General features: G+C 36.6%; 1 protein-coding gene across 1 annotated transcript; it reads right to left on the bottom strand.

Annotated features, from left to right (window-relative positions):
• Nucleotides 1–6,325: 6,325 nt before the first annotated feature.
• CSLD1 (cellulose synthase-like D1) lies at nt 6,326–11,812 on the bottom strand. Its single transcript, XM_086641923.1, has 4 exons — nt 10,767–11,812; nt 9,228–10,038; nt 7,987–8,762; nt 6,326–7,457 (listed from the first exon to the last, which is right to left on the bottom strand). The coding sequence occupies exons 1-4, from the start codon at nt 11,408–11,410 to the stop codon at nt 6,506–6,508; spliced, it is 3,183 nt and encodes a 1,060-aa protein (XP_086498049.1). The 5' UTR covers nt 11,411–11,812; the 3' UTR covers nt 6,326–6,505.
• Between the last annotated feature and the right edge of the window lie 1,325 nt (nt 11,813–13,137).

The raw sequence follows: 13,137 nt of genomic DNA, 5'->3' as shown, positions 1-13,137 counted from the left end.
GAGAGAGAAAGAGAGACTAGAAATGCTACTAAGGTGTCGTTTGTTTTAATCTGAATCTGAAAACTGAAATGATTAGGTATGCAATTTTAGTTGCTTTGCATGCTTTTATATTAAGATCTTAAAAGTAGGTTCATTCCGTTTGAACACATGTACCACATATAACAAACATGTACCACATATAACGTATTACAAACGATCATATAATACATACTATATAGGTTTCTGATCCATATCATGACACTATTAAAAAAACATACACCTCTACGAAAGTAAGTTTAAAAAAAAAAAAAAAATTATACCAAACTAAGTGTTGAAGTAGTGAAATTAAAGTCTTTGATGAGGCAGGTCAAACAAGTAACGAGACATTCAACAGTTTTTCCACAAAAATATCAAACAATTATGTAATTGGTGGTAACGGTAGAAAATGTAGTGTCCAGTTGTTTTGTAAAAGTCATGAATTGGTTCTTAATGTGGCTGTTGAAGAGATTTTTTTTTCTTTGTTGAAAGGGGTGTTGCAGAGAGTCATGAAGTAATGATGTAGTGGTGGTGTCAAAAATCAGAAATGAATAGTTCTCATTAACAAATATTACAACAGTTTAGCTATTTATAGAAACAAATTTTAAGAGAGAGAGAAATTAGAAATGTTACTAAGGTGTCGTTTGTTTTCTTATAAATCTGAATCTGAAAACTGAAATGATTAGGTATGCAATTTTAGTTGCTTTGCATGCTTTTATATTAACATCTTAAATCAAGTGTTCATTTTCAATGCATATGTTTTAAATTTTTAAACTAGTCTGAATTTGAAAAGAAGATTTTGTTTTAAAGTCTGGATTGATTAGAGAAGTAAACACATGGAAATACTCAAATTATATATAAGTAACTACACACTATTTATTTTAGATTTCAAATTTAGAGTTAACAAAAAAACAAACAACACTTTAGTCTCAACAACTTCGTAACTAATTTTTCTCTTTTAACAAACTCTCAGTTAAGTTTTCTTATAGGCACTATCACTAACTTCTAGTTTGCCCTTTTACACCAGCATTACATCATGGCCTTCATTCACTAACAGACACAACTTAAGGGAGGAAGATGAACTAAGTTACAACAGTTTGATCTTGAGCACGTAATTCAGTTGACTCCTCGCTAGCTTGAGAGATGACAACCATCTCCGCCCCAGGAGCAGGTGCAGGAATATTCTCTTTCTTGCTCACAAAACGGTAAAAAACAACTACAAAAGCAATCCCTAAGAAAATACATCCAACTAACACCGTCTAAATCCAACAAGGAGTTGTAGCTCCGACTCTGGTGAAAGGCATAAAATTGCTAGGAATTGTTGTTAAATTTTTTTTGGGTCGGAAAGGCTCAATATTCCTGGGGGGTGATGTAAAATTTGTTGGGGAAGACATTGAAATCTGAAAACTTAAAGAATTACTGGTAAAGGGTATGATATCTCTTAAAGAGCTTCAACAAAACAAACAACAATAACCAATTAGCATATAACCATAACCAATAAGCATATAACATTAGCATATAACATTAGCATACAACAGTAACCAATTAGCATTTAACATTAACAAGTGAGATTAACATTCACAACCTACTGTGCTATAAATAATTCTTAATGGAACTTGCAGCCCGTTCAGGGGGGCCAAACCAATAGAGAGAGATCAGGAGCATTGCAACCTTGCCCCGTGAGATGGAGATGGGTCGTTGCCCTCTCTCTCATGGGTTGAACACTTTCACTTTCCACACCTATGATTATACAAACTTTTTGATTCTTTACGCGAGCAATCGAAAATTAGATCAGAAGCCCATTGTAACAAAAAAAATTCCTACAACTAGAAGAGAGCCATTTCAAATAAAAGTTATAGTAGAACTTGACTTACTATGTCATAAATCAAAAATGAATAGTTCTCATTAACAAATATTACATCAGTTTTGCTATTTATAAAAACAAATTTTGAGAGAGAGAGAGAGAGAGAAACTAGAAATGTTACTAAGGTGTCGTTTGTTGTTTTTATAAATCTGAATCTGAAAACTGAAATGATTAGGTATGCAATTTTAGTTGCTTTGCATGCTTTTATATTAAGATCTTAAAAGTAGGTTCATTCCGTTTGAACACATGTACCACATATAACAAAAATGTACCACATATAACGTATTACAAACGATTATATAATACATACTATATAGGTTTCAGATCCATATCATACTTTAATTATATCATGACACTATTAAAAAAACATACATGTCTACGAAAGTAAGTTTAAAAAAAAAAAAAAAAATTATACCAAACTAAGTGTTGAAGTAGTGAAATGGAAGTCTTTGATGATTTGGGAGGTCAAACAAGTAACGAGACATTCAACCATTTTTCCACAAAAATATCAAACAATTATGTTATTGGTGGTAATGGTAGAAAATGTAGTGTTTAGTTGTTTTGTAAAAGTCATGAATTGGTTTTTAATGTGGCTGTTGAAGAGATATTTTTTCTTTGTTGAAAGGGGTGTTGCAGAGAGTCATGAAGTAATGATGTAGTGGTGGTGTCATAAATCAAAAATGAATAGTTCTCATTAACAAATATTACATCAGTTTAGCTATTTATAGAAACAAATTTTGAGAGAGAGAGAAATTAGAAATGTTATTAAGGTGTCGTTTGTTTTTTTTTATAAATCTGAATCTGAAAACTGAAATGATTAGGTATGCAATTTTGGTTGCTTTGCATTGTTTAATATTAAGATCTTAAAACAAGTGTTCATTTTCAATGCATATGTTTTAAACTTTTAACATAAGTCTGAATTTGAAAAGAAGATTTTGTTTTAAAGTCTGGATTGATTAGAGAAGTAAACACATGAAAAATACTCAAATTATATATAAGTAACTACACACTATTTATTTTAGATTTCAAATTTAGAGTTAACAAAAAAACAAACAACACTTTAGTTTCAACAACTTCGTAACTAATTTTTCTCTTTTAACAAACTCTCATTTAAGTTTTCTTATAGGCACTATCACTAACTTCTAGTTTGCCCTTTTACACCAGCATTACATCACTTTAGTCTCAACAACTTCGTAACTAATCTTATCATGGCTATTCCTCTTACCAATGAAGGGAAAGATCAAAGAAAATGGACCCTAACGGATACCGGAAACTTTCGGTCAAATCCATGTATCAGCATCTTAGCATCAACAGCTACTCCCCCCCCCCCCCCCCCCCCACCTAACTACATATAATTGGAACTTCATCTGGACCATTCCAACAGTTCCCAGAATTCAACTATTATATGGAAAATGTGCACTAAGGCTCTCCCGGTGAGAGAAAGAATAGGTAAGTACATTGACAATAATCTCAACTGCCCAAACTGCCACAACGTGAAATCTATAGAACATGCTCTCTTATATCAGAAAATATAACATAGTTGGCTGAATGGATTTTCTTTTGGCAAGACAGTGCCCAACATTGCTATACCTCTAATAACATTCATTATGTTACTATCTTATGGAACATATGGAAAACAAGGTGTGACCAAAATACCATAACTACTGTTAGAACAGCTATCAATATAATTATGGCATTCCCGTAACAAAATATAAAGAAATTGGAAAATTCTCCGAAAATGACTGAAAAATGGCAACCACAGACGGATTCCTATCTCAAAATTAATGTAGATGCATATTTCACGAATATTAACAAAAACGCTGGAACGGGTCGATTGTTCATAATGCAGAATCAAAATTTATAGCAGCAAACTACCACCAGAGCAAGAAACAGTGAAGAAAGTGAAGTCATAGTTATTCTGAATAGACTTGTATGGGCAGAGGAACACAACCACAGGAACGTAATCATAGAGAGTGATAATATTAACATCATAAAGCATATTCAGAACAAGAAGCACTCCATTCACTGACAATCTCAGGCTCATATCAGAAAAATTTGACCAATCAAAAACCGACTGGATAGAGTCCAATTCAGTGATACAAGGAGACATTTGAATTCGCAGGCAGACAAGTTAGCAAAATGGACTTGAAGGAAGAATAGAATTAAGACTTGGAACAATGTACCGTATCTGTTATTAAATATGTATTGCAATAATGTTTTAATTCATTAACTAGGGTATAACCCGTGCCTCCGGCACGAATAATATTATTATAATTAATTTGGTTTGATTTTTCATCTAAATTTTAAAAAATTACGTGTCAATAGGACTCATTGGCTTATAGTGAGTTATGAACTCATTTTGCCCTTGAAAATCGATCATTCATTGATGGTCTGTGCCATTAGATAATGTTATTAAAGTAATTCTATTATTAAGGAGTACTTGACAAAAAAAGGTTTTCATGTCCATATTCCAGGTTCCAGCTAATTCTAACATAAGACTATCAATTTTAGTTTCAGATTCGACATCAATGAGCATGAGCTTCTCCACCATTATATGATAAAGATTCATGATTATCATATAAACAGAGAAAACAATGAAGTGGACCAATTAAGAAATCTTCCCAGGGTCAAATTATGTGAAGCACTTTTCCCCAATGACATTTTCCACCCATTTTATTTCGATCAATAACCAATACCGGTACCGCAGTAGATATTCATACTACAATAGAAACAAATTCATGATGGCAAGACGGAATGCAAAGAAATATATAACATGAAAAACATATATGAAATTCTTAATCTTATAAGCTAATCAAACTTATGTCATCTATTTGGTCATCCAAAATCTTCTTCTTAAGAAATCTTATATTTTTCTTAAGGCCGCGACTTTGGGGAATAAAGAAAATTCTCCGGGGAATAAATTCTCGAGGGAATCCAGATTTTTTTGAAAATTCTCCGGGGAATAATTTTTTATGGGGAATACAGAATACATTTTTTTTGAAAGTTCTCCTCCATCTCATCTGTTCTCTCTGGCACTTCATCTTCTCGCCACCTCATCATCTTCTCCGGCGAGGGTCGCCGGCCGGCCAATTTTCCGGCCGGCGACCTTCAAACATAAAAATATATATATATATTTTTTTTTCTCTCTCCCTAACACTCCGGCGAAGGAAGACCTTCGTCGGAGGTCTGGTCTGTTCGTGGACAGACCTTGAAGGTCTGGTCTGTTCGTGGACAGACCTTGAAGGTCTGGTCTGTTCGTGGACAGACCTTGAAGGTCTAGTTTGTTCGTGGACAGAACTTGAAGGTCTGTTCGTGGATAGACCTTGAAGGTCTGGTCTGTTCGTGGACAGAACTTGAAGGTCTGTTCGTGGACAGACCGGATCTGGTATGTTCATGGACAGACCTTGAAGGTCTGTTCATGGACAGACCAGACCTCCGGCGAAGGCAGAGACAGACCGGATCTGGTCTGTTCATGGACAGAGACAGACCGGATCTGGTCTGTTCATGGACAGACCAGACCTCCGGCGAAGGTCTCCCTTCGCCGGAGCGTTAGAGAGAGAGAGGAAGAGAGAAAAAAAAATTTATGTTTGAAGGTCGCCGACCGGAAAATTGACCGGCCGGCGACCTTCGCCGGAGAAGATGATGAGGTGGCGAGAAGATGAGGTGGTAGAGAGAGGTGATGAGATGAAAGAGCCTTTTTTTTATAGCATCTTCTAAAATTAGAAGCCCCTTAGCAATAAAAAAGAAACATAAAAGTCAATCTTATTTGACTAGTTTTAAGAAAAGTCTTTATTCTCCGGAGAAGTTTCTTTATTCCCCAAAGCCGTGGCCTTTATTTATACCATACCTTAATTACATTGATTTTTTACATGATGGTGTACATCAATCCTGAAGAATCGAATCCATGGCCTCTTGGATTCCAGAGATGTACCCTACTAGGTAACGTAGAAGAAATCCGCGATCGACACCATACGTGGTCACAAGGAGATGGCAATCAAAATTGCATCTTGTCTTGAAATCCTTTGGTGGCTATATCATCTCAGCCTGTGATAGATAATTTCTGCGACTCTTTGTTCCATCCAACCTCTCCCTCAAATTTGTCTTGGGAAAGGTGCCTTTAAACCTAATAGGGGCACCTTTAAGACTCCCCTTCTTTCTTCCCAAGACACAATAGCCACGCGAGAGGGGGTAAGAATATTAATCTGTTTATTGCAATTAGGACTAATATGTTAAAGTGAATAGACGAAAAGTGTAGTTTAGAGTCTCCCTTTAGTGTTACTTGGGCCTCCTTCACAAATTCTTTCTTATTGAAAGGGCGCCGTTAACATTTACAGGTGGCCCTTTAAAATTCCCCAAATAGTTTTGCTCAACTTTTGCTGATCCAAGTCCCTTATATTAGGTCCCCTGTGGGCGGCTAAAAATAACAATAACAATGACAACTACATATAAAAAGAATGTTAAATGGTTTTAGTGTACAAAAAGAACATCATTTAGTAATTACATTTAAAAATAAATAAGGTCAAGATTACATTAGTGAATTATTATCTCATCTCCCAATAGAACAAGAACAAAAAAGGAAAATCAATAACCTGTAATTTCATCTCTATCTCTCGTCTATTTCTCGATTCATCCAAGTCCACCACCAGTACCACGACCTTCATCCGGAGGACTAACAGAAATCCAGAGTAACGAGACAGTAATAGCAATAAGACCAGCCCAAACATAAATTATAGTAGGCATCCTTCCTCTCCTACCCATCAAACCTTTAGCAAATGGGTACATATGAGCTAAAACCCAAAAACTAAAAAAAGATCCACCCAATAGCTTATTCCATTGTGGTATCACACTATATATTGTTCTTGAAACCCCAATCACCAAAGCCACAAGATTCACAACTATAATTGTTAATGGGACTAAGAACAAACTTGTCCATTTTACTACATATAAATCTGCATATATATCATCTTCATCTTCTGCTGTTGATTTTGCTGTTAAAGTAAATGAAATCTCAATACCAGCCATTACTTTTAATAATCCTTGTAAAACTGCAGCTAAATGAGCACTTGATCCACCAATTACCCAAAACTGTTCATTTCTCCACCATTCTTCTAGGGCAACACCTGACCATTTTACTTCAAGAAGTGATAGAAGTGCTAGACATACTGTTATTGTAAGGAGGTAGAATAGGAACGTTACGTCTAGAGTTTCGACAATGAAATGACCCGAGAAAAGTGAGAGTGCAGGTAAGAAACAATAGGTAACAAGAAATATTGAAGTAAATGGGTAAATACCGACGTTGAGATAAGCAACTCGTTGTAGAAATTTAAGACGTGGGCTAGCTAAAAGAGCGTTATTTCTTGAGAAGAAGATTTCGACCGAACCAGTAGCCCATCGAAGTACTTGATGAAGTCTGTCTGTTAGATTTATAGGTGCAGTTCCACGAAAAGCATCACGTTTGGTAATGCAATAGACTGATCTCCATCCGCGGTTGTGCATTCGATAGCCTGTAACAACGTCTTCTGTGACTGATCCATAAATCCAACCGATTCTATCTCCCCATTCTGTCTTATCTTCATACCTGCATTTTGAACATAAGTACTTGTTTAATGGAGTATTGATTTGCACCATACAAATGAACTTAACACACATGGATGGCATGAGTTCTTTTCGACTTATATAAATGTAGAAAGCCCTAATGACTCCTACACTAAAGCTCGGTTTCAGTTCAAGTACTAAAATATGCAAAAGCAAGAAGAACTTGGAGATTGGAAATTTGAGTATAATCCTAGAGTTTGTATGGTAATAACACCAAAACTGGCCCACAAACTTCAAATTTAGTCTCTATTCCAATATCAAGAGAAAGTGTGAGTTTAGTAAGTGTTGAGACCTTTTAGGTAGGCTCATATAGCCTCCACCATGAACAAAACTGGGTATATGACGAGCTTGGGCCTAGGCGTCAAAAGTACCGAGGAAAATGTCTGTTAACGGCTAAGGGTTGGGCCGTTGCCTCAGAAGGATACTAATGGAGCTCATCAGCTGATAGTAAAACAATCCAAACTACAACAAAAAAGGGAACAAGAATCGAAATGAAGAAGAAACAAACATACCAACATGAAATAACGGCAACAGCTTCAGCAACAGTAGGAGCATCAAGGGGCGGACGAGGAGCGAGTAAAGCACCAGGAGGACGACCATTCTTAACAGACTGATGATCACCAAGTGGTCTTCCTTGAAACTCAGCAACAGCAATAGAATCAGTAAACATAGTTGAATTTCCAAATTTCTGTGGCAAATTTAAGTCTGGATGTCCAGTAAGAGGTTGAGTATCTGCTTCTTCTTCCTCAGATTGAACCCTAAAATGAGGAGCAGGAGTCTTAATCTGCCCGAACATACCCGAGTACTCATTAGCTCTAGGAGGATGAAAACCATATAATGCAAACCTACGAAACAAACAACCCGTTCCGACATAAACTGGACCTTGAATACCATCTAAAGCACGCATATTTCCATCGAAAAACACAGTGTTATGATTAGCATAACGATCAGAAGGATCAACACCTTCGAATCTTTGTGGAAATTGAATGTAACAAAGACGATCGCCACCTCTATCCATCATAAAACACATTCCTTCACGTAAAGCAAGAGAATTATAGAAGTAGTGATCACAGTCAAGGTTAAGAATAAATGGACCATTAGAGAGGATAGCTGAAGCTCTAACCATAGCATTCATGGCTCCTGCTTTCTTATTATGATCATAACCTTTACGTTTTTCACGAGATACATAACCGAACATAGGTAGACGAATATCTATGCCCGTAAAATCTAAGAATTTGTCCTCAGCATTTCCATAAACTGGTTCATTCTCAGGTACTTTGCTCATTACCTGTCATATATCAACATATTTCCAGATAAATACTTAAACAATATATTACATAAACAATTTCCCACCAAGTTTTTTCAACTTATTCTTACACTTTCTTTACACCTCAAGGTCTTTTATCTTACTAGTGCGCTAGTTTCAATTAGTTTTGAGTTGGAACGAGCTACAGAATCTTAAATTACATGATTCTCGAGCTATTCTAGATGTCTACGTATCTATCTTCAACAACGTTGAGACATGTTAGAGTATAAAGATCGAGATGAATCGAGATCCGTAGATATCCGTATCAACCGTCCAAGATATACGAAGATATTATTTATACTTATCCTAGATAGACTCAAAAACCGAGGTTTTCTTTGCCTACGACTGTGCTATAAACTTATCAGAAACACGCACAACGACGTAAAATGGTCAGCATTGAATTTTAATTTAAGGGAAAGAAACTAAACAAATGAATATATGTCTGACCTGGATAATTCCAGCATGGTCACTTTTGGAATGATCAGGAGCTGGGGTGAACCAGGTCCCAGGCCAATGGGTCCCATCAGCCATCCAAGTAGCTTTTTCAACTTTAATAGGTTCACTTGGTAATACCCCACCATTTTTTTCTTTAGCTAATTTCTTAGCTTTTGCTTCTTCTCTTTTATTATAAGCTTCACATCTTTTTTTAATCACATCAGGTAATCCATTAATCCTGACCTTAAATTCATCATACTCTCTTTTAATCCAACGTCTATCCTTAACAAAATCTGGTCTTTTTTTATTCTTTGTTGGATCTCCCTTTATTGAAAAATAACTATCAGGATTTCTTGGTTCAATATTATGTTTCCTACAAAATGGGACCCAAACTTCACCAAAATTCACAGCTTCTGCCATTGCTTCAAATGTTAGAACTGCACCTCCATCGTCAGATATATAACAAGAGAGTTTTTCAACAGGATATTCAACGGCCATGATCGAAAGCATTGTATTTGCAGTCACAAGTGGAGGTTCTTTATCTGGGTCGGCCGTGCTGACAAATACATCAATACCTGGTAGGTCGGATCGACCGAGTGGGTTAGTTGGTGAAGGTGAGTCGAACTTGTCACGAAGAGCGGCTAAATCGGTGGCTCGGTTAATTGGGCTAAGTTTAGGAAGTTGGTCAAGAATCCATGAAAATGCAAACCATATTTCACAAACCACTGATAAACCCCATAACCACATTGCATCTTTGTTTGGATTTCGAACTCTCCATGTTAGAAATAAACTTAATGCAACCAAACGTAGTGCCACCAATAACCTGATTCATATATGAAATGGGAAAAGGTCAGAGTTTTGAAATAATCACATAAGATTTTGACGCCCAAAACATACCTGCCGAACCAATACAGAATAAATATACAACATGAACCTTAATCTAGTAGATGTGGGGTTAAGATTTTGGTTTTTTCTATATGAAGTACTATATTGTTGGAATAATTTTCGGGAGATATGGTCGCTTTTCTTGTGGTACAATTATATGTGTATTCTATTGACATAGATCTCCATGAAGATCTTACAAGTACAAATTTTAATCTACGTACCCTATACTGCACAACTGTATGCCCGTAAATCAAACACGTGAAAGTCAAGTTTTTATCGACTATTTCTAAATAGCCAATAGTGTTACACTTATTAGTGTTGTTTTACATAGCACGTTCTTTTTATTATGCGGTATAATAGAGATATTTATAATGGGTTGGTCAATGTTCTAAAAAGCACATGACACTAGATTGTTGATATACAATGACGAATACATAGACTGGTCGTCTCCAAAATCTTCAGACCTTATGGGTCAATAGATTATCGAGCAGTCGACTGACTAAGTTAAAGGTCATAAGTTCCTCAAGTACATGCGTCTTTCCCTCCCCCAGGCCACACTCTCTCTTTTTCTTACATATTTTCGTGACACATTCGTAATTTTTTTTTTGTTGAAATTGACATACCCATAGACCATAGCTAGTTCGAAACAACTCAAGAAATACAAACCTATAAGGACTTAAAATTGCAGCAGGAATACTGATTTTTCTAGTAAGTGGCTTCCAAGGTTTATCCATAAAATCAGCCATACTCATTTCAATACCATCTGGTCCATACACGTCTTCCTCTTTCGGCCAAAACGCATTCCCTATACCGTACGTTCCTTTTGATTCAAACAACCAACGGTTGTGATCAAAATCACCCGTCTGGCTGCGTAACAACATAGACTTATTCGATTTCATAACTGAAACCCTTCTATCCATTTTGGCACTCTTATTATTATCACCATCGTCATCTTCTCCAGGGCCACGCCTACTTATTCCAACTCGTTTTGACTCAGTCCCCCCAAATAACGAGTTTTTACCGTATGGACTCGGTCCGTCGGGTTTTGACTGGTCATGGTGGTTTGATGAGGATGCGACGCCGGCTGTTCCGGCCATTGGTTGGTTGTCTGGTGTCGGCGGCATAAGTACAGTGTAATTTGAGAAATCTTGACTTCCATAATCGGAAGAGAGATCCAATTCGTCGTCTCTTGATAGGCTGACGACACGACCACTTGACGTCCGACGAGCAAATTTCACCGCGGATGGTGGACGTGCGGCGGCGGATGTCGACGAAGATAATTTCTTCGTCGGACTCGTCGGTGATGCCATTATTACTTAAATTAAAAATCAAAATCAAATAATTGAGTTTTTTTTTTGAATTTGAAGATGTTAAAATGTGGTTGAATGAATTGGATTTTGGATTGAAATTGGGGAAATTATGATATTCATTTTGAGTTGGAGTAAAAGGGAGTAGGATTTGGGGAAAAAAATGAGGCCTCTGGTTTTGAATTTTGTTACCTGAGATAGAGAAGAGGAGGAGAGAGAGAGAGAGAATTAGAGAAGAGAGAGAAAGAGAATTAGAGTGAGAATTCAAGGACAGAGGTAGAGAAAGATGGTTGGTTGAGGAAAGTCGGAAAGAAACGGTCGGAATTATTTTGAGCCGGTAGCTTTGAGAAAATGGGGGAGAGAAAAATACGGTGTATATGTTTTTTTATTGGGATAGTTTTACTCAGAAAAACCATTGGCCAAAGTAACTAAAAATACAATTCATTTTCACTGAAAGATAAAAGATTTTCAAAGTTTTCGAAAATTTGACTTTGATCTCAACCGTTCTTTTACCTGTGTGACTTACCGTGTCAAGAATTTTGTCAAAGATTCTTTGTACACTTCACATTTCCCTAAATACAACTACATATTCCTGTATTAAATTGCTACCCAGCAACTAAGCTTATGAGACTAATTAATCACTCCTTAATCACCTCTCTGTTAATTAAATTGTGGGTTTCAAATTTTCGCTCCCACATTTTTTCAAGAGTTAATTCCTATATGGCCCCCTACTTTGTGACCAGCTTCCTTTATGGCTCCCTTTTTTTCGTAAATTCAAATATGGCCCCCTATTTTCATGGAAATGTCCTAACTACCCTTCCTTTAAATCTTTTTTCAAAATAAAATAAAAAAAACAAACATAATTCCACCTCACTTCCCTCTCCACCACTCACCTCTCTCCACCTCACCTCTCTTCCCAAATCATCTTTCTCTCTCTACAACTCACCTCTCTCTCTCTCCAACTCACCTCTCTCTCTCTCCACCTCACTCTATCTTCTCCGATGAAGGTCGCCGGCCGGAAAATTTTCCGGCCGGCGACCTTCAACCTAAAAAAAAAAAAAAAAAAAATTTTTTTTACTCTAATCTCCCTCTCTCTCTAAAAACTCCGGCGAAGGGGGTTCCCTTCGCCGGAGTACGGGTCTGTTGAAGAACAGACCAGATCTGGTCTGTTCTTCAACAGACCCGTACTCCGGCGAAGGGAACCCCCTTCGCCGGAGTTTTTAGAGAGAGAGAGAGATGAGAGTTAAAAAAAAAAATTTTTTTTTTTTTTTTTAGGTTGAAGGTCGTCGGCCGGAAAATTTTCCGGCCGGCGACCTTCATCGGAGAAGATAGAGTGAGGTGGAGAGAGAGAGAGGTGAGGTGGAGAGAGAAAAAGGTGAGTTGTAGAGAGAGAAAGATGATTTGGGAAGAGAGGTGAGGTGGAGAGAGATAAGTGGTGGAGAGGGAAGTGAGGTGGAATTATGTTTGTTTTTTTTATTTTATTTTTAAAAAAAAGTTAAAGGAAGGGTAGTTAGGACATTTCCATGAAAATAGGGGGCCATATTTGAATTTATGAAAAAAAGGGGGCCATAAAGGAAGCTGGTCACAAAGTAGGGGGCCATATAGGAATTAACTCTTTTTTCAATCTCTCTATTAATTAATCACTTTATTCACATTTCTTTCTTCAACATTTAACTCTAGATAATTTTTGTCTTTACTTCTCTCTCACGATGCAAAACAAAGGAGAAGAA

This window comes from Eschscholzia californica, unplaced genomic scaffold (assembly GCF_041429995.1).
Source record: "Eschscholzia californica isolate CP2 unplaced genomic scaffold, dmEscCali1.0.p SCAF_5, whole genome shotgun sequence".
Lineage (NCBI taxonomy): Eukaryota > Viridiplantae > Streptophyta > Magnoliopsida > Ranunculales > Papaveraceae > Eschscholzia > Eschscholzia californica.
The sequence above is the reverse complement of the archived record's forward strand: the minus strand, read 5'-3'. Positions and strand labels throughout refer to the sequence as shown.